General features: G+C 41.8%; 2 protein-coding genes and 2 pseudogenes across 2 annotated transcripts; 2 read left to right on the top strand and 2 right to left on the bottom strand.

Annotated features, from left to right (window-relative positions):
• The first annotated feature begins 427 nt into the window (after positions 1-427).
• LOC136457768 (uncharacterized) lies at positions 428-2,988 on the top strand (annotated as a pseudogene).
• An 826-nt stretch (positions 2,989-3,814) lies between these two features.
• On the top strand, positions 3,815-4,478 carry LOC136457767 (uncharacterized). The gene has a single exon (XM_066457768.1). It carries the CDS (start codon positions 3,893-3,895, stop codon positions 4,280-4,282), a length of 390 nt encoding a protein of 129 aa, XP_066313865.1. The 5' UTR covers positions 3,815-3,892; the 3' UTR covers positions 4,283-4,478.
• A 1,040-nt stretch (positions 4,479-5,518) lies between these two features.
• On the bottom strand, positions 5,519-10,215 carry LOC136460301 (uncharacterized; the record flags this gene model as incomplete). The annotated part of the gene is made up of 4 exons (XM_066460054.1): positions 5,519-5,591; positions 9,125-9,235; positions 9,326-9,589; positions 9,668-10,215. Coding segments are annotated over 4 exons (996 nt in total), but the record flags the coding sequence as incomplete, so codon positions are not given.
• LOC136457766 (uncharacterized) lies at positions 10,119-11,592 on the bottom strand (annotated as a pseudogene).
• Between the last annotated feature and the right edge of the window lie 12,273 nt (positions 11,593-23,865).

The raw sequence follows: 23,865 nt of genomic DNA, 5'->3' as shown, positions 1-23,865 counted from the left end.
AAATTAGATTTGTAAATTTCTATCGTCTAAGCTATAAGCACATGCATCATTATAGGTGTAGATAAAATTTACAGGATCCGTGCAACGTACTGACATTATTTGTAAAAATATATTGTTTTCACCCCGGTCTACTGTTCATGGTCCGACAATTATAATCAGGATTGGTTTGATAGTTGATTTTCATATTGATAGTTGATTTTCATATTCAAATCATTTAATCGTATGACTGGTTATTACTAATTACATGTCTGGGTATCTCCAAATTTCAGATAAACAGCATAGGAACAGAGATTGCAAGGTTCAGAAGAGCAGAGAAGGTCTCGATGGATAGTTCAGATGCAAAGGTTTTGAAGGAAAATGGAGGCCCCTTAGAAGATATTGTACAAACAGAAAATTCCAGTGAGACTGTGGATGGTTGCAAGAAAGCATGAGTACAGAAGTTACCCACAAAGCTCTACCAGTTGACCAGGGCTTTAGCACGGCCCATGATGAAAAGGCCCTATCAACTTCTGGGGTAGATCCGACGAGAGAAAAATGACTTTCAGAAATCATAATCGTACAAAATAAACCTAAAAATCTATGTCTTCACCGGTTACCCTAGAAGGTATTGATATTTTCTCTTTGATGGATTAACCTAAAAAATGCTAACTATTGTTGTGTACTTTAATTTAATCATCTTTTTCAGATTATGTTTGTACCGATACTGATAGCGCCATAATTGAATCTATCAAAAAAAATCCATCTTCACCTGGAAATGAGGAGCTTGTGCTCATAGATGATGTTCTGGTGTCGAGAAACCACATGGAATGTCTTTTTCAGCCATATGAATACTTGTCTGATGAGGTAACAGATGCAAGTCATAATACTCAATCAAACATTGCCAACTTCAATGCTCTTTCTCTCTAATGGCGAAATGTATGCAGGTCATAAATGCTTATATTAAACTGCTGAAGGCCTAGGAGGGTTTGAAAAAGAGGCCAGGAGGTACCGTCTATCCTGAAACTACGTGCTTAGTTGCAATCATGAAGCGGGATGGAGAAAAGGATGAGACCATTGAAGCCAATTACCCTAATCGTGGCACTTCACAGCGTTCTAGTTTAGTTCAAAGGGTGCTAGCTTACTTAAAGCATGACATGGTAGCAATTTTTTTAAACGATCTATTGGTCTTTCATTATCAAATTTTTATGCCTGAAAAAATGTTTATTGTTTGATTTGATAGGTGTTCCTTCCAATAAATGTTACAAATACACATTGGTACCTTGCTGTTATAAACGCCGACAAACGTGAGGTTCAGGTGCTAGACTCTTTGGGCGAGATGTTCGGACGTGTTGACCTCAATAAAATTGTGGGTATTTCCTAACACAGCTATTTGTACACATTTTATATTTTAGAAATGCTAATTGATTCATTCTTCTATGAACAAATAGCGAGGTGGATTGCGGAAACAGATAGATTTCATATTAGAGGAGACATGCCCGAAAGAGCACAAATGGCTAGATGTTGAGGTTGATACCTAGCCGGTTAGGGAGATTTTTCGCGGTAAATTATTACAAACAGATGGGTACGTCAGAAATAATGGCATGTCATATAAGTTGAATCTTATGTGTCTTTTCCTTTTTGATCTAATGTGAGCCTTAACCTCTATTAATGTTGTACGTACTTTTTCATGTGGTTTATTCTTAATAAACTTTATGGAGTATTAGACTGGGAACGATTTGTCAGACGAGTTCAATCAGGTAAACTATGCGTCTTACCACAAGTTATGAGTGTGCACTAGCTGTGGGTTTTTAATTAATAATTAATTAGGTTTTATACTATCGTGTAGGATGATATGAAAGAATTTAGATTGAAGCTTGCGGCGATCTTGCTATCGTCAGAGTTAAATAAACAAAAGGGTGCTCCATATCTTGATAGGGATGAAAATATTGGAAGCCCAAGCGACTGTGTCATAATAGAGGATCCAAAGATGACTGATCAAGTATCCACGAAAAAGAGAAAACATTATGAGGAGACCGAATGCTTAGTGGTTCAAACGGGCACCCCTCAACACATACAAACTCAGAATAAATCCCCACAAGTCCATGCCAACCAAGACCCTGATGAGTTTTGGGCATTTGAGGCCATAAACAACATGCCAATAAACAAGGAAGAGATGACTGAGTTACTATGTGATTATGTCATGACAATTTAGGATGAAGCGACGTTGAAGTAAGCTACATGCTTATTTTAATTACTTTATTTACTAATAATAGTATGCTATCTTATATGACGAAAACCATCATCTGTGTCTAATGCTTTGCAGAAAGCCTTGGGTTAAAGGTTTTCATCCCTCCATGATTGCCCTAATTGTCAAGAACCTACAAGAGTTGTTAATGAACAATCGAGATATCTCTGAGAACTGTTTCAACTTAGGTGTCCGTTTTCAGGCAGCTCGAGAGTACAATACAATGAAAAAATACAATAGTATTACGAAGCATCACATGGACCTGAGATTCCGTGTAAGCATATTTTTAAAATTCTTATCGTGCTATATTATATTGTCTTATTTGTTGTTGTCATAATTATATAAAGTAGGCCAAGTTATACTAATCCTGACTCTCGATATCCTTCTCTTCCAGAAAATGTGTGCTTTAACAAAAATGCCAGAATACCGTAAAAATACACTAAGAAAGAAATGGCTGCTGCGATTGGTGTATGTGAGGATATGGAATACAGCTTAGCACAATGCAGATATGTAAGTCGCTTGCTCCTGCTTTTATTACTTGTTTGCGGTTTCTTTTGCCATGTATGCAAGTTCGAAAGTATATGCTTTATGTTTTCGATCAGAAGGAGAAGATGCTTATCATGATTGATCCTAGACCTATTAAAGACTGGTGTAAAGACACACCAACGCTGATGTATGCCAGGTACACTCTTGGATTTACCTTGCAGTACACGGACGCAATGAATGTACATATTCCTGGATGGAATGAGGATGTCTTCAAATGAAAATTCAAACGGGAAGAAAACAATGCAGAGGACATAGATGGGTAACTAACGCAGAGTCACTATAGCTTGCAATAATAATACCTACGATTTAACTATTTCTATATATCGCTGATCATGAATCTTGCCACAGACACTTAAGTGGATATCTTATTCTACAGTATATGTCTGCGTGGAATAGACCAAAAGCCACACATATTTATACGGTGAGTATAACACTTTGTTTTAAGTTTTTGTGGAAGATTTTTCAAGAGACGCAGTATTACCCATGCGACAGGCACTAATATTGACATATATACTCGAGCCTGTGTACAGGATGGTATGGAGATGCGACGGAACTTATTCGTGGATTTATTGACGCACGAAAGAAATGGATATCGGAGATTTCTTCCTGCCGATATAAAACATTATCTTAGGCGCATCACGGAAATGTCTATAAAGTAGAGTTTGCAAGCCTATAACACCGCGCTCTCCGTGACTATTAATTTTACTTTTTAGATTAACTGTAACTTTAACGTTGATATTTAATTTTTACAGTATTATTATCTTATCGTATGATCTGTATATTTTTAATATAAAATGTTAGCTATTCCGCAGGAACGTACGCACGCTACTCGTTAATCCGATGACGGTGACTTACGAAGCTTCCTCGCTCCCGAGTGGAGACGCACACTCGTCCCGTCCACGTCGGATTGTGCCTCCTTGTGATGTTTTTTTTTTTTCCCGCCGCCTCCGCCTCCGCCAAGTTTCTACCTTTTTTTCTCCTCCATCGGAAAGGGACGGGGAGGGCTTCCAGCGGCCGGCGCTTGGGCGCTATATATTCGGACACAAATGTCCCCTCGATCCCACACACAGCCCCAGGCAGCAAGCTACTACAGTACAACGTACTATTCACCTGCAGGAGCGAATGGTGACGCTCATGAGCCATCAGTCTGCTAGGCGGGAGCGGCAGGGCGACACCGACGCCGACGGCGCCTCCGCGACCAGCTGCTTCCCCGCGGGCGCGGCACTGGGGGTTGCAGGCCTCGCCACCGCTTCCACGGCCATCACCACCTGCATGGCCATTTCGTCCCAGCCGTCCGACCCGCCGGCGGCGGTGGACGACTCCAGCCGCTGCTACCTCCTCCTCGCGCTCTCGGGGCTCTTCTACGCGGGGATCGCCGAGCTCGGCGCTGCCGTCTGGGTGTTGGCCGAACCCCGCGGGCGCGGCGCTGCCGGGAGGAAGCTCGTGTACGCGTCCCTCGTCCCGCTGACGGCCGCCGTCAGCCTAGCCGTGGCCACGCTCTTCAGCTGGTGACGTGCGTATACGTCGTACGACGTTCGGTCGTCGTCGTCTCGGTTGCATGCGTTGCGTTGTTCAGCTAATAATATAAGTGGATGAGGCCGTGCTTATATTCTCCATGCTGGGAGGTGATGATCACGCACGTGTCGCTTTGTTCCACTTCCATTCAAGGGTCGTGCGTGCGTGTGTACGGTTGCGTCCAGGTCCAGTGATCAAGTCGAGTTTATTTAATTAATTATTAGTCAGTCTCGTATATATTACCGTATGTGCCCTCGTGTTTCCTGTACTACTACTGAAAATATGATGCTGCATTCTTTCAAGTTTCAACTCTACCGTACCTTTCGGTGAAGAGACGATCCGACGGAGGCACGTATTCTACAACTAATTTTAGATCTCCAAGGGACTCCATCTTTGTAGTTTCATTCCGAAACTGTTTACAAATTTGGATATCTAAATCTAAGAATTTAAAACGAATCTTTAATTCCTGAAATGACTTTAAATATAAAAAAAATTATTTGTAGATCTCGCCGACCACTGCAACTTTGGTATTGACTATGTCAACATCAAAAGGTCGTTTGAAAAATCTAAAATTTAAATATCAAAATCTAATAACTTAAATACGTATTTAGGGTTCTAAACAACTTCAAATAAAAAATTTGTCAACTACAAAGTTCTAGATCACGTTGAGAGCTACAACTGGTCAATTCCATGTCAGTATTTAAGATCATTCGAATATTCTAAATTTTGAAATTTCAAAATCTAAGAACTTAGAATAAAATTTTGATACTCGTATCATATGCAAAAGTTACCAGATTTGTTGGTGATAACGAGGCGGACATCTGAATAGATCCGCTTTTGTCAATAAATTTACAGGCCCACGAAGCAAAAGCCACAGAGGCCTGATTTGTTTTGTTTTCTTTTCCAAAAAGAAAAAAACGCAAGTCTCTGTTGGCCCCCAAGGCTGGAGGTGACTGGGCCGAGCCACCACATCGGACGCCTCTTGTGCATGCGGTGGGCCAAGTCCTATACTGCTAGCTAAGGATATGGTTAGCTAGGAGTAGATGCTTAGCGCGACGCGGGAAATGCCAGAGAGCCGGCCATGGCAAGACCACGTCGTATCACACGCTGACCCAATCGATGATATCTGGGGAGCTGAGAATCGGCGATAAGCTAGGTGCACGTACGTTCCACGCCACAAAGCAGCCAGAAATGTGCTCCCTGGTCGCGCACATTAGCTGAGATCCCAATTAATTAAGTTGTATGCAAAGAGGGGAACGTTACATACATACCACTGGCCACGGCTGCTGAGACGATCCCAACCAGGCTGTATGCAAACAAGGATACAGACAGACAGACAGACAATTAGATATATAGATGCACATGACGCGGCATCTCGTCCAGTGCCGTATTTGTTTTTCTATATTACTGTCTTCACAGTTGAAAACAATTCAGGGAGGTTGCCCGTTGCCATCGTTCACCGTTGTTGTCTCCGCGCTTTGCCTGTGCTCCCCCGTCGCCGTCGGTACTCTCCAAGTCTCCTCGACCCCAGCCGGAAGTAAGTAGAACGCTGAGACTTGTGAGCCATAAGCCATTACGATCGAGATGGCACCGGGCATAGGGAGGCTGGGCACCTGGAAGGAAGAGGAACAGGATGTTTGATGTTTCCTGCTAGTCTATGTTTATTATACTACTACCTTCCTTATTACGTATTATTATTAGTATTATAGCGTGGTGTTGTTATCTGTCGCGTCTAGCTATCAATAGTATTAGTATCATGTGTCTGAGGTATTTTCCTTTTTCCCTTGTCTCTCCGGGAAAAGGAAAGATTGTTCGCCTATCACGTCGTTCTATGCTAAATGTACACGGCTTGTTATTTTTAAATTTATACTTATACCACCGAACTAGACGATGGAAGATTAAAACCTTCAGTTGAAGCGTCGGTAAAGTCCACTACTATAGCTTTTCTGCGGTAGAAGCGACTGGGATGCCTCTACATAGACGGCTCTAGTAATTGGATTTTGTAGAGACGGCTAGGAATAACAGCTATCTCTATAAATATATTTTCAGAGATAGTTGGGCTCTAGAGCCACATTTACAAATAATTTTTACAAAGACGACTGGTTTGCCACAGCTGCCCCTATTGTTCAGTTCCGACATAACATATTTATTCGTTCGAGACATCCGGCACCATTCCAGAATCATACACCATTCCATACATACACACAGATAAAAATATACACCATTCCATAGACATATACATAGACCATCAGTTAAATGGTTCATAGATGGCATGATAGTTGACATCTACAAGTTCCGGATAAATAATTAATAATGGATGGCATGATAAGTTTCACACGTGACTGTATTACAAGTTCCAAGTTTCCAGCCATGTATAGTGGCTCGGAGGCACACTACCAAGTTTCCGGATAAAAAGCTAGTTGTAGATGCAAATGCAAGCGCATAAACGAAAACGTCGGGAGCAGAAAGAGAGAGAGAGAAGAAAAGAAGCAGAAACAGAGTAAGATGCTCAAGAGAGGCGTGTTGGGCCATTTGTTTGACCATGGCCGGTGTGCCTCTAGGCCTCTCCGCCCACATGCGACGGCACAAATAATGGAAGTTAAGGGAAGAAGTCTAATTTACCTCATTCAACCATCTCGATCGTTTCTGTTAAAAAAAACTATCTTGATCGTTTGATTTTCTTCTCTTATCTACAAATAAAACCAGTTTTTTCTTAACTCCCTTAACTTTTAAAAACCGTTCACTTTTGTACTCTAGCGGTTTTGATGATGGTTTTGCTCAGCTAAATCGGACTACAAATATTTTTATAAAAAAATTCTAAAAATTACTAAAAAATAAAAAATTGATTCAAATAAATTTTTACATGGAAAGATCGTGCAATTAAAAATCCTAAACTTGGTTTAATCTTGAAAACTCATAGAAAATTCATTTTAACTTGAAAAATTATGAAACTTGCTTAAGATTTTTTAAAATCATGCACTATGTTACGTTGCCTTGCTTGAAATTGTCTGAATTTTGATGGATTCATTTTAGTGCTTATTTTCCAGTAGAAGCTCTCGTATCTATTATAATTAGTTGACATTGATCATCCGAACTGCAAAGCATCACAGTGAAGCATCATCACGACCGTAGTGGGCACTGGTTCCCTTACCTAGATAAATTTTCGAAGTATCTTTGTTAGTCTACGTTGCTACATGCACCCCAACGCACATATGCATGCATGTATCTTGATGGATTCATGGCGCTAACATCTAGCTATGGCAGCGCCACATCGCCAGCCACGCCAATTTGACCTCAAATCTCGGCGCCATAGCCTATGGCGTCGAGACATGTTACCTGAGCACCGTAACATGAGCACCGTAGGCCACGGCGCCGAGCTTAAGGTCCAAAGATGGGTTTTTGACGTCAAGTAAATGTGAATTTTTAATAGAAAAAGGGCTAAATTAAAAAAAATCGGTTGCTAATACCACTCACGTGACAAATTGATGGGAGTTCGTTCATCCATGCGTCCTTGTAAAAAAAAAGGTTTCCATGCAGTGCGGGGTCAAGCACGTGGCCTGCTGCAGTTGCCATGGCCGGCCCGGCTCCCCACCGACCGATACACGCCTTCGTCTCCAACGTCGTGGTGCCATGCCTGCGTGAACGGGGCTACGGCGCACGGCCCACGGCCCACGGGAAAGCGATCGTGCATGCTCTGCACTCACTACTACAGAATGTTACTGTAGGGGCGGCTCTAGAGCCTCTGTAGGGGCGGCTGCGCTAGCCGCCCTTCCCAGGGTGTTCCTACAGAGGGTGCCTCTGTAGGGACGGTTTCCTGACCGCCCCTGCAGTGCCCTCTGTAGGGGCGGCTGGTGTTTTCAGCCGCCCCTACAGTGCCCTCTGTAAGGGCGGCTGGTAATATCAGCCGCCCCTGTAGTGGACTTCTGTAAGGGCGACTGTATCACCAGCCGCCCCTGCTGTGTGTATTTGTAAGGGCGGTTCAATCAAGAACCGCCCCTACAGTGAATTTTTCAGCAAAAAAAAAATTCAAATTCAAATATGACCATATATATACATACATATATATATATATATATATATATATATATATATAATTCAAATTCGAATCTGACCGCCACAAATATACATATATACATCCACAAACACTGTGTTCCAAAGTCTGATCCAAACCATACCACAAGTCCACATTGTCATCAACGGCCTAGGGCTAGCCTATCAGTCTCCCAAAGGTGTTGGTATAGAGGATTACTACCTAAGTCGGAAAGAAGATGATGGTAAGTGCCTTTATGATATACAATCTGGTCCATTATAAAGTTACAAAGGTCGCCGACCATCTCTAAGAGCTCGTCATCCTTGTATGGGTTCCTTTTCGTGTCTTTATCTTTCTCCAACTACAAGAGAACAAGTTTAGGTTTACTATATCACAACATATGCGAACTTTTCATACTACCAGCAAAGAGGTTCAAACTTACCAGATTGGGGTTTCTGTTGTAGCCACCGATGGTACTCATCATAATACATGTGTAGTATCCACAATGTAGACTCCCAGGCTTCTGCTTAGGGCACTGTGTGTTTTGCATATGGAGATGTTAAGTAATGCTATTAACAGACACGTAATATATGGAGTACCAAAGTAAATAACACTTACCGCACATAGAGTTTTGACATACAACTTTTCCTTCCTTTTTGGATGATGCCTCCCCTTATGTTCCTGGACATAGTGTCTGAATGCCCTGTTCCAATGGTTTTAACAAATGCAACTTGTTAGTATCCCACATTGAACCTTACAAGTATGTATACAAACATAGTAGCTAAAATAAGGATTGTCAATATGTATACGTCTTGACAATCGCTATGAAGTCTTTGTATGTCTCGACTGAGAAATCCGCTGAATCAAAGACCCAAGCCATACTATGTGAGAGCCAGACGCCTATGCAAATCCAGTGATCGCTGCATGAATTTAGTCATAGAAGGAACACATAAGCTCTTTTGCATCGAACAAAGTATATTGAACAAAGCTAAGTATACAGTCGAACTTACTTGAAGTGGTATGGTATCCATATATTATCGTGTTGTTGAAGATTTTTAAAACATAGGGCAATGTATGCCGCAACCTTGAGGGACTCTTCCAATATTTTCTTCTTCCTGATGTCCTCTTTCTCCTTAAGTGTCTTTCCAGCTCTTAGTTCTTTGCAATCTAGTTTCCACTCTTTAGGGTAATTAAAATTTGTTGATGCTATAGGTGAAGGGTCTATATACCCGTGTTTCAGAGCTGGCCTCTTTTTCACAAAGTCCGTTTGCATTCTACAAATCACGGCGTGGGTTAGTTACAACAAAATTAAAAGATTACATTCATATCATATCGAGAGGGCAAGGACTTACAGGCACCATATGCGAATTAGATTCATTTCCATTCGTCCGAGGAGGAAGCATGCCTGGATATCCTTAAACTCAACGGCAATTTGCCCACCTGGGGCTCCAAATGTGCCGGCAGGGATCCATGCTTCTAAGATTTCTAAATCTGTTATCTGAGCACGCAAGTACCAATCGTGGAACTTTCTCATTCCACGTGGCAAGCACTGTATGACTCGGTTTGGTAGGAAGTTCTTGCCTTTTTCATATTTATTCGGGCAATCATTTGACCATTTGAGGTTATCAACAGCTGGATACTTGTTAAACCTTTTGTGCAATTTGCTAGTGGTGCCCTCCTCAGAAGCTGGTGCTCTGAACTCTTTTACTTGGTTCTTAGCCTTGAACTGGTCATGGGCCATCCACTTGTGCACCGACGAGATGTCATTAATGCCCACATACGATGGCCTTATCTTGATTGGGATTTTGTTTCGAGCTTCCCATTCGGGCAAGTCCTTGTCAACTTGTGCATCACCTGCTCCAGGGGCCACTTGTTCTTCACGTATCGGCTGTTCACGAGGCAATTGCTATTCATGAGACACTTGTTGTTCATGTATCGGCTGCGCTTGTTGAGAAGGATGTTGCATCTCATCATGCCTTTGCTCGGTACGAGCTGGAGAAGGGCGTGGCATGTCATCATGCCCATGCTCGATACGAGGTGGAGAAGGATGTGGCATGTCATCATGCCCTTGCTCGGTACAAGGTGGAGAAGTCTCTAGCGTGTGGTGGTCATGGTCATGGGCCGGTGAGTATACCTCCCCTTCCTCGACGGGTCGCTCTAGAGGATGAACTTCAGTCGGAGTTGGTGAAGTCTCGGTCAATACAATGTCCCGTCTATGCCAGAGGATGAACTGGTTCATGACGTCTCCGAGTAACACGAGCCCCTCGGGAGTAGGGTGTTCTATCTTCCAAGTCATGAACTCGGGCTTCACGGTATGCACCTCGACCCGAGTGTAGTCCTGCGGGATGTCCCTATTGTGCCACGTGCCACCCGGAGGATGTGCCACGCCCGTTGCCACCTCAATGATCACGTTTTGCCTACCCATCGGAACCACTAATTTGCAACTGGTTGGCGCCCGTATGCGATCGACGGGGGTTCCAGTTGCATTGGAACCTTGACTGTTGGGAACATCCGGAGGGCTGCCAACTACCGCCAGTTGTCCGGGCGGCCCCATTGGTGTCTATGGCTCCATCGTAGACAATCCTTTCTCCACCAACATCTTTTCAACTAGAGCCTTCACTTGGCGCTCAAGATTAGACTCTCGGTCTCTGCCATGTTTCTTGTACATGTGCCTCTCCTCTATGAATCCGTGCTTCTAGGACATCCTCTTCCCTAGCCCCCTGGTGCGTCATGTGTGCTCGGGGTTTCCCAAGGCAACGGTAAGCTCGTCCCTCTCTCTGGAAGGGTTGAATGCGTCCTTCTCCTTGTCTTCAGCAAGTTTCAGTATCTTTGATACTACCTCTCCGGTCTCCGGCTTAGCAAACTTGAGGCTACTACCGGATGAATCCACACTCCTCGCGTATATCCACTGTTTGAGGCGTGGCTTCAACTTCGGCACTTCCGTATTCCCGGCAGCTTCGGCCTCTGCGTCCATCTTCCTAAAGACCTCTTGCTTGCCAGCGTAGCCACCGGGGCCTAGACGAGGGTAGTGTTGGTTCTTCTTCGCCTGCTCGCTGTTACAGGCACTGAGGGCCAATGATTCCTCTGAAGTCTTCTCAGCCACGAGCTCCTCCCATTGACTAGGAGTTATGTTGCCATACTCGTGGAAAGGAGTTAACTTCTGTTGGATAAAGTTCTTGTTCAGATCCGACCGCCAACGTCGGAAGCTCTACCCCATTATCTTAAAAGCATTTTGTTGTACCAACTCGTGCGTTCCCTCTGGAAACCTGAAGTTCTGCTTCAGCTTCTCCCATAGGTCTACCTTTTGGCTCATAGGTACAAGATTCCAGCTATGGATAGCTGGGTTCAACTTATCTCTAACTACAAACCCGATGTGATTACGGAATTTCGCCCTGTATGTATATGGCTCAAGGATCTGCCCGTCTGGTCCGACCTCCGTTATCACATAGCATGCCTTGTCTTGATATTGGTTTGGCTTTCTAATCCCCCCTCGTTTCCTCTTTGGCTGGGCAATCTCAGTTGTGGTTGTGTCCTGAGGTTGTGGAGCAGAGGCCTCATTGTGAGTATCTATGGCTCCTTCCTCTGATCACCTTTGCCCCGCTACGTATTGTCCGGCAAGACGAGCTGGAGGCCGACGTCGTCTTTTCAGAGGTTGAGTAGGGACGACCTGTGTATATGGCAGGTCAAAAGTGTTAGCAGAGGTAACATAAAGCCATAGCATTAGCCAAATTTACAAGCTACTAAGGCTTTATCCGTACCTCGTCGTTTGTATCAAAATCCTTGTCCAACTCGTCCTCCATTGGCCTCCGTCTGGGTTCTTGTGGGAAAGGATCCTCGGGACTGACATATCCCCCTGATGAGGTGTCGTCATCATCATCCCCTTCTTCGTCTTGGGCATCCTCTCCGCCTTCTCTTCCCTGGGCTCCCCCCACCGGATCCTCATCATCGACAAGGTCCTCCTGAGTAAGCATCACTTCTAGACCCTTTTCTAACTCGTTATCGAACTGCTCCTGAGTAAGCTAGTCATCTAGTTCTTGCTCTCCATGGGATGGCTGCTCATCATTCACGGGGCATCGGGATGCACTCTTTGATGTTCGCGACATTTCATGCCTTGTTCTAAGAGATGCAAGAAAAAAGTAGTATAAGTAGTAGAAGTAGTAGTACTAGTGGTAGAAGTAGTAGTACTAGTAGTACAAGTAGTAGTACTAGTACTAATAGTAGTACTAGTAGTAGTAGTAGTAGTACTTGTAGTAGTACTAGTAGTAGTAGTAGTACTTGTAGTAGTAGTAGTACTTGTAGTACTTGTAGTAGTAGTAGTAGTACTTGTAGTAGTAGTAGTAGTACTTGTAGTACTTGTAGTAGTAGTAGTACTTGTAGTAGTAGTAGTACTTGTAATAACAGCACCGTCCAAAATTATTGTTAAAAAAAATCAGATTTGTACATATTCAGGCGAATCTGGTTCTCTTGGGGACACACGCATGGATCTAGAATTGTTTTTTCAGCGGGGCTAGCAATTGCCAGGACTATTGCTGGGCAGAGGAACAGAAAAAGCAAGGTGAGAGAAGGAGTATCCATTGTAGTAATAAGGGATATGATTGGTGGCCAACTATGGCGAGGCGCTGGCCAGAGGGGTAGGGCTCGTGATCTTTCTTCTTTGTGTGCTGTGAGATGTGAGATTAGAGGGGGCAGGAGGTGGTATTTATAGAATACGCTTGGAGAGATGGAGTGCGTGGGAGAGGCAGCGAAATCATTTAGGCAAGAGCATATCTGATATTAGCTTGCCCCGTGACACACACTATGCACCATGATTAAAGCACACACAGACAACACAATACTTTGTCTACATAGTCTGATACACTTTAAGTGTTTAGCTTGTGGAATCAATCTATTCTATATGAGCTGATGTATTATAAATCCATTTTTCAATTTTAGTGAAATGACTTCATTTCCTATACTAATACGAATTATTAACTTGTGAGGAATAATAAAGTGGTGATGAATCAATTCCATTCCACAAACCAAACAAAAATTTGAGAAATGAAATAATGAATTCTTTTTGTCTGCAGGATTCACACAGATAACCGATTCATAATTGTATTGTTTAATAACACTTGAACCTACCGATAGCACCTAACCCAATGCAACTCCAAATTTTTAGATGTTTTGTTCAGCCGTACATTTGGCACTATGTTAGAAGGGATGTGAGGAGTGTGAAATCAAGGAAATATATTTTGTATAGCTTGAGGGAAGAAATCATATTTGACCACTGATCAATAAATAAAAACGTAATATGGCATAAAGTAGGCAACTGGGAACTACTGCTCCCCTGCAAATGGACGATAAAAAAATCTGAATCTCCCACAACTATGAATCCCTGTAGAAGCACATCCGCACAGGTGACCAATGTTTGAGCTCTGGACGGTCATAAGATAAGCACAAGACAGAGGATCTCACCGAGGGCGAGGCAACAAAATTTCTCGGAGAACAAGCAGCAGTGTCCTACCGATGAGTGAGAAACAGGGCTCTCGAAGAACCAGCACCAGCGTCCTTCATGACTGAAAATTGAAAAACTACAATACTGAAATCTGAAACACTGAACATTGAAGGAAAACTGAACCTCAAACTATACACTAACATATACTGAAATGTCTGAATCAATACTAACAAAGAAGACCACACACTGATAAACAAATCAGAAAAGATGTTAGAAAAGGATAAGCACTATCTGCCTACAATCACTATCTGCCTACAATCACTGCATTTTCATGAAAAGGATGCGTGATTGAGACAAAATAAAAATTCCACCTTACAAACACCAGAGCAAAAGAAACAAATGCGAGTCCTGGGGGTAGTGCCAACTTAATAGTTAGTATTGAGTTTGACATTAATTCCGGGACGTGGAAAATGGTCCCTTGGACATTATGCCAAAAAGAAAATTTGAAATACCATACATCATCCCCAAATTGGAACATCAAAGCAGTATCACAAAGCCCTGTTGTATAAATCTCACACCTGCTAACTGGTTTTCAAATGGTGTGACATGTTAATTATTAAAAACATTAAAGCACATAGAGAGATGATATAGACTACAGAAGATGGATAAATAATAACAATGAACAAAGATCAGTATGGTCATTAAATTTGGGGAAAAAGCAGTTTGGAATAAAAATTTCAGGCAAGAGCATGCTCCAGTTACCAAATTTGACATTCACATATAGTTTTGCGAAAAAGCTAAAATCATGCTACCAGAGGGTGCAATCATCACCTTGTAAAAGTGTGAAATCAAGTATTCACTCATAGAAATGAAATAACTACACTATTTTTCTACCTATTTAATTCTAATCACAATTTGTAGACAACCTGAGCATGTACCTCGAGAACGTGTTGTGCTTCAATGCGTGGCAATGAACTAGTTGAAAGCCTAGAACTCTCTAAAGCCATGTCTAATGCTATTATGTGGCAGGCGCTTAGTGGAATGTTGCGTCTGTTTTGTTGGAACTCAGCCCGAGTGCTCACAGATGCATGACGCTCGACCAGGCAACAGACATCGGGGTAGGCCAAGTAGCATTCCAAAGATAGCTAGTCCATCTGTTTCTTGCAAGGGGCAGATGAGCGCATAAATAGGCTGCTGACGCTTTCAAACTAATTAAGCATATATAATATAATTTCTCATTGTAGATTAGGACTCTTGTGAACATGATAGATGATGTAGCATACATTCTTTAAGCATCTATTTAAGCAACTGTGCACTGTACATGCCCAGTGGTGGAGCATGAGGTAAAATTTGAGGTATGGGTGGGTGCGTTGGGCCTCAAAGGCACAAGAGCACAGAGTCAATGTACAAGATCCTGTGGTACTTATCATGGTGCCAGGAGGGCACAATATAGGGCAAGCATGGTGGTGCTGGTGATAACAGATGGTGCCTGACAGCCAATGGCCCAATGGTACATCAAGAAAAATATAGGACAGCCAGGTATCTGGATCTACGCCTTGCTAGCATCCACTACGTGTGTATCTCAACCAAAAGAACTAGGAGCATGCAGAGCGCTGGAGGAGGGCTTGAGGCATCTGCAGTTCTTCCTAGCCTCCAGGTGATGGCACTTGGTGAGATGACAGCAGCTGGCAATCAGGGGCTGGAGCCCAGTTTCAGCTCCGCTCCTGTACATGCCCTAAGTGATTATGCACAAAAGATGTGGTGCCAAGAACCACTTGAGGAAATGCATGCTGAGTTGTGAACTAGATGCCACTACTGACTGTTCACTAGTTTCCAGTTGTATGAGTGTATACTGGACTATCCATCTGATGAGATAATAAGAGGAGATTTAGTCTAATAAATATGCATACACATTTAGCTACCATACTGCACTACTAAAGCTAACTTGTTGTGTCTGGAAAAAAATGTTAATTTTTTACCTAACAATAAAACAATGTGGACCATAAAACAATACCTATCATAGAAATGAAGCACTGCAACCTCTGACCAAAACCACAATAAAAGATACTACAAGTTGTAGTGCCAAGAAATGTGTACTTAGACTGGAGGGTAAGGGTTCTAGTATCCCGTGCAGCTGTGCAGCACTAGTGACACAGCAGTTCCTGTCTAAAAAATGTCGGGACCGCACTACCAACAGAGAACAAACAACAATCAAGCTGGGCCAGTACCTTTATCCTCTAATCTAATTTTTTTTTGTAAGATCAGAAGGTATATTTGTACATAAGAAATGGAGCCTTAGGCAACCACGCTTCCACACGGTCCATCATAGTAAACTGTTTGTATTCTAATGAGAGGAAAAAAAACTGTAAGCCAGAAGCAATGACTTGTTAGCTCACATTAAAGCATACGGGATATTATCCTCACAAAAACTTGGGGGAAAAGGGCACTGAGCAAATAACTGAAAATTTCACATAAAAGCTCGACTTTTCCCTAACAATTCAAAACATTTGAGATCATTTACACATATAGTATCTGCACTTTGTTCAATGATGTCCACTCGATTACATGCAAACGTGCCTTGTTTTAGGGACAATTCTTTGCACGAAAAAATGACAAGGTTCCCGCACTTCCACCATTTCAACTAAAAGATGTCTAACCAAAGCATCTCCCAACTATCTAAAGTTCATTGGTTTAATACTCCAATTAAGATTAGTATGACAGATGTGGTTTGAGAGGTGCTATTATAACTATTAAAACTCAATTTCAGAGTTAAGGAGGTTGTAGGGCTTATAGTGATCCACGGATACTCATGTTGTGAAAAACAGTGGTTTTATGCGCCATGGCAGTATGTTTTATAACATCACTTAAGAAATTCGTTTAGTGCATTATTGTAAACCATCTAAAAATGAATAGTGCTAGTCGCAATAAATTTCATACTTTCTTCCTTCTGCTCTTAACATTTTGGTTCTTATTTCATCTGACACATAAATCTACTTCTTAAATAGATCAATCCTCTATATTGCGGTTAGCAAACAACAGAAGAACTTCGGCAAGCTATAAACAAAATAGCAGAATTTCACTATCTTGTACAAGAACTGCAATGGTCCAGTTTCAATAGATAAGGGCAAAGATCAATCCTCACAGTTGATTAGGGAAGAGAAGGGAAGGAACGGGACGGGAGGCGGGGGATCAGAGAGGAGGCGCGCGTACCAGCGAGGAGGGAGGGGACGGGGGCGGTTGCTTGCTCTCAGGAGGTCGAGGTCCCAAACCCTAGCCACCGTCGCGGCCTGGGGAACGGCGGTGGATGGGGCCGCGCCGGGGGAGACCTCGTAGCTGCGCGGAGGAGTGGTGTGGTGGTCGGAGGGGAAGGGGAGAGCGGGCGGTGGCGCGGAGCGGGCGAGCGGCGCGGTGGGGCAGCCTGACGGCGTCTGTAACTGATTTTGCCCAACTTCTAGCTTCTACCGCCCACAGTGACGGTAATATACCTCAGAGCGCTGTAGGGGCGGCTGAGGTTATAAGCCGCCCCCACAGTTGATTTTTTTTCAAAATTCTAAATCAAAATGAATTATTCACATGTAAATAATAAATAATACTAAAATAATTTTGAGACACCAAATGATCTCAAATGAAAATTTGATAAACATCAAAGTTGTAGAGGTCATGAAGATCTACAACTTTTATTTTGGTCATCTTGTCATTTGACAAAATTTGAACATTTCAAATTTGAAATTTTAAAAAATGAAAAGTTCGAACCAAAATTTGAGACCCAAAATGATTTCAACATAAAAAGTGATGAATACCAAAGTTGTTCAACTCATGAATATCTACAACTTTTATTTTGGTCATTTCTTCATTTGATAAATTCTTAGCACACATTGTTGACTAATCTTACACATGTCTCATATAGTTTATAAAACCTTATGAGAGATGTGTCACATTTGTGAACAATGTCATTACCACTTTGTCATATGAAGAAATGACCAATACAAAAGTTGTTCAACTCATAAAGATATACAACTTTTATTTTGGTTATCTTATTATTTGACAAAATTTGAACCTTTCAAATTTGAAATTTTAAAAAATGACAAGTTCGAACCAAAATTTGAGACCCAAAATGATTTCAACATAAAAAGTGATGAATACCAAAGTTGTTCAACTCATTAATATCTACAACTTTTATTTTAGTCATCTTATCATTTGACAAAATTTGAACCTTTCAAATTTGAAATTTTGAAAAATGTCAAGTTCGAACCAAAATTTGAGACCCAAAATGATTTCAACATAAAAAGTGATGAATACCAAAGTTGTTCAACTCATTAATATCTACAACTTTTATTTTAGTCATCTTATCATTTGACAAAATTTGAACCTTTCAAATTTGAAATTTTGAAAAACGACAAGTTCGAACCAAAATTTGAGACCCAAATTGATTTCAACATAAAAAGTGATGAATACCAAAGTTGAAACCATAATTGTTCAACTCATCAAGATCTACAACTTTTATTTTGGTTATCTTGTCATTTGACTAAATTTGAACCTTTAAAATTTTGAAATTTGAAAAAAGACAAGTTCAAACCATAATTTGGACCCCCAAATCATTTCAACTGAAAAAGTAATGAATACCAAAGTTGAATAACTCATGAAGATCTACAACTTTTATCTTAGTACACATTGTTCACACAAACATATGTGAATGTAGTCTCAAACACACACACACACATAAATATAGTTTCAAACACACATACATAAATGTAGTCTTACATACATGAATGTAGTCTCACACACACATACATAATTGTAGTCTCACACACACATACATGAATGTAGTCTCACACACACATACATAAAGTAGCTAGCCTACCGTGACAACTTTCTCCTTGACACCTTTTCGTTCCCATGGCAATACATCTTTGGGCAGGTTCTTTTCCACAGCCTCGATATTCTTACAAAAGTCTGTGAATAGCGGCATCCTCATCGCACTTATTGTAAGCTTCAACATCGTCCACGCCATCAACTCCGATGATATGTTGTTTCCCGGAGGCCACCACGTACTTTGTCTTCTTCTTTGGGGGGAGGTTACTTTGCGGGTCGGGCATATAGAAGACTTGCGCGACACGTTTAGCGAGCACCCAAGGTTCATCCTCTAGGATGTTGCCATAGTATCTTAGGTACAATTTGCCGCGGTACTTGTGACCTATCTTTAAGAAGCGCCGGTTCCTTATGTAAACTATCTTCCTGGATCCATCTAGGAACACCCATTTAGTACCATCCAAATAGACTAAGCATCCAGTCTTGCCTTTGAACTGTCCAGACAGGGCAAACAGCGCGGGGTAATCATTGGTAGTAACAAATATTATTGCTTTGCATATGAAGTCCTCCCGCCGGAACGCATCGTACATCGGCTCCCCATACCTCCATAGCCTCTCCATTTCTTGCATCAGAGGCTCCAAGAACACGTCTATATCAATGCCTGGTTGTTTGGGGCCGGAGATAAGAATGGTGAGGAGAAGGTACTTCCTCTTCTGACACAAATACGTTGGGAGGTTGTACATGGTCAAGATGACTGGCCATGTGTTGTGGTCGGTCATCCTCTCATTGAAGGGATTCATTCCATCGGTGCTCAAGCCAAACCGTACATTCCGTGGGTCATCACTGAATTCTGCTTTGTACTTGGCATCGAACGCTTGCCACTGGCTACAATCGGCCGGGTGTGCGATCGTATCATCATCCACCTTGCGCTCATCATCCCACCATGTCATCAGTGCGGCTTCCTTAGGGTTTAGGAACATACGCCTCAAGCGGTCGGTCACTGGCAAGTACCACATAACCAGGGCAGGAATTCTTCTCTTATTTGCATCGTTGCCTAATGGAGTTTCCTCTGGGGGCTGAGATTCTTGCACCACCTTCTTCCCACCCTTCTTCCTCTTTCCTGTGGAGGCTTCCACCCCACTTTGAAGGTCATTGTTCTTGTACCGACTAGCCCCACACCTAGGACATGTATCTAAAGTCTCGAACGATGTGCCACGCCGAAAAAGGATACAGTGGTTGGGGCATGCATGGATTTTTTCAACCCCCAATGTGAGTGGACTTATAACCTTCTTCGCTTGGTATGTGTTGGCGGGAACTGTGTTCGGCCGTGGGAGCAACCGTGACATGAGGCACAACAGATCATCGAAACTACAGTCCGACCAGCCGTACTTAGCCTTCATGATGAGTAGCTCAAGCACAAAACGTAGCAGTGTGAAGTATGTCGGACAGCCCTTCTCAGCATCATACACAGTCTTCTTCGATGCTTTTGTCACCCTCTCAAGATTTTCTAGACCTCTCTTGCTCTTTTCTAATATTTCTGGTCCAAAGGCCCCAAGCATTTTGTCCAAGTTGTCACTGTCATCTGCATCCCCCTCACGTGCTTCGCCATCATTGCTGGCACCACCAGCATCATCACCACCTTGTTGATTGCCAAAGCCACCACCTTGTTGATTGCCATAGTCACGATTCATTTGTTGCTCAAGATCGTCTGTGAATCGGGACAAGTATGCTTGGGTTTCAGCTTCATCAGCTAGATCATCGTCGCTGTCATCAACAACCACTGTTTCACCATGATGAATCCACACTGTGTTGTCTGGAACAAATCCTCTCCTAATCAGATGTTCTTTGATGGTACTCACATCTCAAAATGCAATAAGGTTCTTGCAATCTTTGCAGGGATAAATAATTGTGTCACTATTCTCTTTCAACATCGCTGCATGCTTCTCTGCGGCTTTGATGAATTTGTCCACCTCATCACGGAAAAGAGCGTCGTGTCTTAACGAACCATACATCCAAGAGTTCCTGTAGTCCATCTTATAGAAACAAAACAACCAAAGAAAGAATATTACTCGAGAATAATTGTATATACCTGAGACACACACCATGGTAGTAGAGGATAGTTAATTAATTGACTATTAATGCATAAATATTTTAAAATATAAATTAATTGGTTCAAATAAACAATTTCAAAGAAAATAATTAGCAACATTTAATATTTCATCCACTACCTTTCATGCAAACTCCATTCCAATTTCATGGTAGAGGATAATTAATTAATGGCCTATTTATCCATAACTAATTAAAAACACACATTATAGAAAGGAATCAAAATAAATATTAAATGATAATTAGTAGCCATGGTAGAGGATATTTTACACATTAGCAACATTAAAATCTTACACATTCACCTACATGCAAACCCTAGTCACATAAAGAAAAAATTGAAAAAGAAAAAAAAAACAAAATCCTAGTTCTAGATCTAGATATAGGGTTTCATGATATATGCATCAAACTTCACTAATACTACACTAAAATCAACAAAGATGTACTAACAAAGGGTGCAATCTTACTTCCCTACCTAATTTACCCTAGTATAGTAAAAATTAGGGTCATATTTCACTCATAACTAGCTCAAGCTCCATGGAAGAGAGAGAAAACCAAAAATCAAATTACTCACTAACCAACGAATTAAACTTCAAATAAAGAGTTGGAGAAGCATTTTCTTACCTTTTAGAGCCTCTCCACCAAAGGATTTGAGATCAAAACCTCCCCCCTTAGTAGAGCAATTTTTAGAAGGAGCCAAAGGCCTCCCAACCTTTTTTTTAGAACAGTGTGTCCCAAGGTGGAAGAAAGGGTGACTGCTATTTATTCGTGCGCCATCAGTAGGGGCGGCTGGTGATTCAGCCGCCCCTACAGTCGAACAGCAGGGGCGGCTGGTGACAGCCGCCCCTACAAATGGGCACTACAGGGGCGGCTGGTGATTGAGCCGCCCCTACAGAGCAGCCTAAACTATAGGGGCGGCTCAGATTACCAGCCGCTCCTACAGTGCCATCTGTAGGGGCGGCTGGGCTGCTGGGGCCCGAGGACGCCTACTGTAGGGGCGCCCCCAACCCTAGCATTCCCTACAGAAAAAATGTCCCCGTTCCTACTGTACGAATCTGGCGTAGTGACTACCTACTGGTCCTGGACCCTGGACATGATGTCGCTCAAGATGTTATGTCTGTGAATGATGGACAATGGTATGCACAATTGTCGTTGAATGTAGTGACATTGATGGGATGAGAGACCAGAAAAATGCACTTGCTTCATTTGTTATATAGGGGCAAAAAAGTCTTTTCCAGTGTCACTCGACAGCAAATGTGGCTAACCTATGACAACGGTGGCACGTAAGGAAAGGAAGATTAAGACTAATGGTAACGATCAAGGGAAGCTGTACTTACATACTTTTGAATGGCATACACGAGATCCGGAGACGTATAAATGTTGATGGCAGACAAGAATTTGGAATGCAGGATAGTATTGAAACATTGATCTTTCATTGACATGGTCTAAATTAATAATCGAGAAAGAATCTAGACGTTTGGGCAGGATTTTCGTTTACTGACGGATTAATTTCTTATAACGTACTTTTTTATCTTTACAAAATAAGCCAGCAAACATAGATGTTTTTCTAAAAGTTTTCGTAGACCTCTTTTCGATGAAAAATCTTTTTTTATGTAATTCTAAATGTGAATCAAGTCTCCGTGCCTTATTGGTGAAACTGAATACTTGAAATTCAACCGAACCTCTGTTTTCTTGTTTTTCTTATTTAACCATAAATCAACATTTTTTCTAATCTAGAATCCAAGTTTAATCGAAACAAATACACCAGTAAACTCTTTTTTTTAATCGACGGTACCTATACTGTACTAGGAACCAAGGTTTTAAATAGTCGGCTAAGCCATTTAGCTCTCTATGTCCAAAAACAGGCTATAGCCGGATATAACGAACTATAACGGCAGCTAAGGGCTAACTTGTACATGAAAAAACTTAACTAAATCTTTCTCAAACAACTATAGCCGGAGATAGCGGAGGCTATAGCCGGAGATTTAAAACCTTGCTAGGAACGAATGAATGGCTGAGGTTCCCACAAGCTGACGCAAGAAGTGCTAAGTTGGATCCGGCCAAGGTGCTGTTTAGTTGCACTTCATTTTGCAAAATTTTTCAAGATTCCCCGTCACATCGAATCTTTGGACGCATGCATGAAGCATTAAATATAAATAAAAAATAAAACTAATTATACAGTTTAGACGAAATTCACGAGACGAATCTTTTAAACCTAATTAGACTATAATTAAACACTAATTGTCAAATAACAACGAAAATGCTACAGTAGCATTTTCTAAAAAAATTCGCGAACTAAACAAGGCCCAAGGTTCAGAATTTGCACCGGTGTCTGTGCCTCTGTGGGCAAACAGAGACAGCTGGACAGATCCCCTGTAGCATATACAGTAGTAGTATTTTATTATCTACTAGCAAAATATACACATGCGTTGCAACGGAGCATACAACTTGTATGGCTTGATGATTTATTGTGCTCCATCTCTTGATGCGTGCGGTCATCCGCTTGTCGCCACGTCCATTTATTTAATTTTAATTTAAAGTGTAAAAGATGTATTTTAAAAATGAGAAAATACAATGAAACCCACATTGGAAAGTAGATTTTCACAATTTATTTAAATGCTAGCAGTAATCTAGGGCACCAGCAATATCTATCTTGAGCATTGCACCGATAAAGGATCGTTGTTGTTTGAAGCTCATGTGAAAATAAACAAAACAGCAACACCCTATATTATTAGAAAAAGCGCAGCAATGTTCCTTTCTCCACTTGCGCGTTTGATAGAGCTTTAGCCAAAACAACTCAAGCAGATAAATCAGCCTTTTCTGGCTTGATCTTTACGGGTTAAAAAACGTTTGGTAAAACATTTAAAAGAACTATATTTCCCTTTTTATTTTCTTTTCTTGTCTTGTCTTTTTTTATTTCTCTTTTATTATTATTTTCTCTCTCTTTACCTTATGAGAGCATCTCCTGCAGACTATCTAAACCCACTACATATCCTATATTTGGGTAGTGGAGGCAAAAAAAAAAAAAAACTCACTCCAGCAGGCTACCTACTTGACTACCAACTTTTGTTGGTCCAATAAATTCTCCCCTCCACTACCCACTTCTGTTGGGCCAACAAACCTGGCTATCTATTTTTTTCATGCACACGCTCGCCCTCCCACGACGGCACGTAGCTCCTTCCCCGCCGCTGCTCCCTCCCCGAC

Source organism: Miscanthus floridulus, chromosome 6 (assembly GCF_019320115.1).
Source record: "Miscanthus floridulus cultivar M001 chromosome 6, ASM1932011v1, whole genome shotgun sequence".
In the NCBI taxonomy this organism is placed as follows: domain Eukaryota; kingdom Viridiplantae; phylum Streptophyta; class Magnoliopsida; order Poales; family Poaceae; genus Miscanthus; species Miscanthus floridulus.
The sequence above is the reverse complement of the archived record's forward strand: the minus strand, read 5'-3'. Positions and strand labels throughout refer to the sequence as shown.

What these genes read in the sequence shown, in the direction of transcription:
- LOC136457767 (XM_066457768.1), top strand. Translation starts at nt 3,893, where the DNA reads ATGGTGACGCTCATGAGCCATCAGTCTGCTAGGCGGGAGCGGCAGGGC.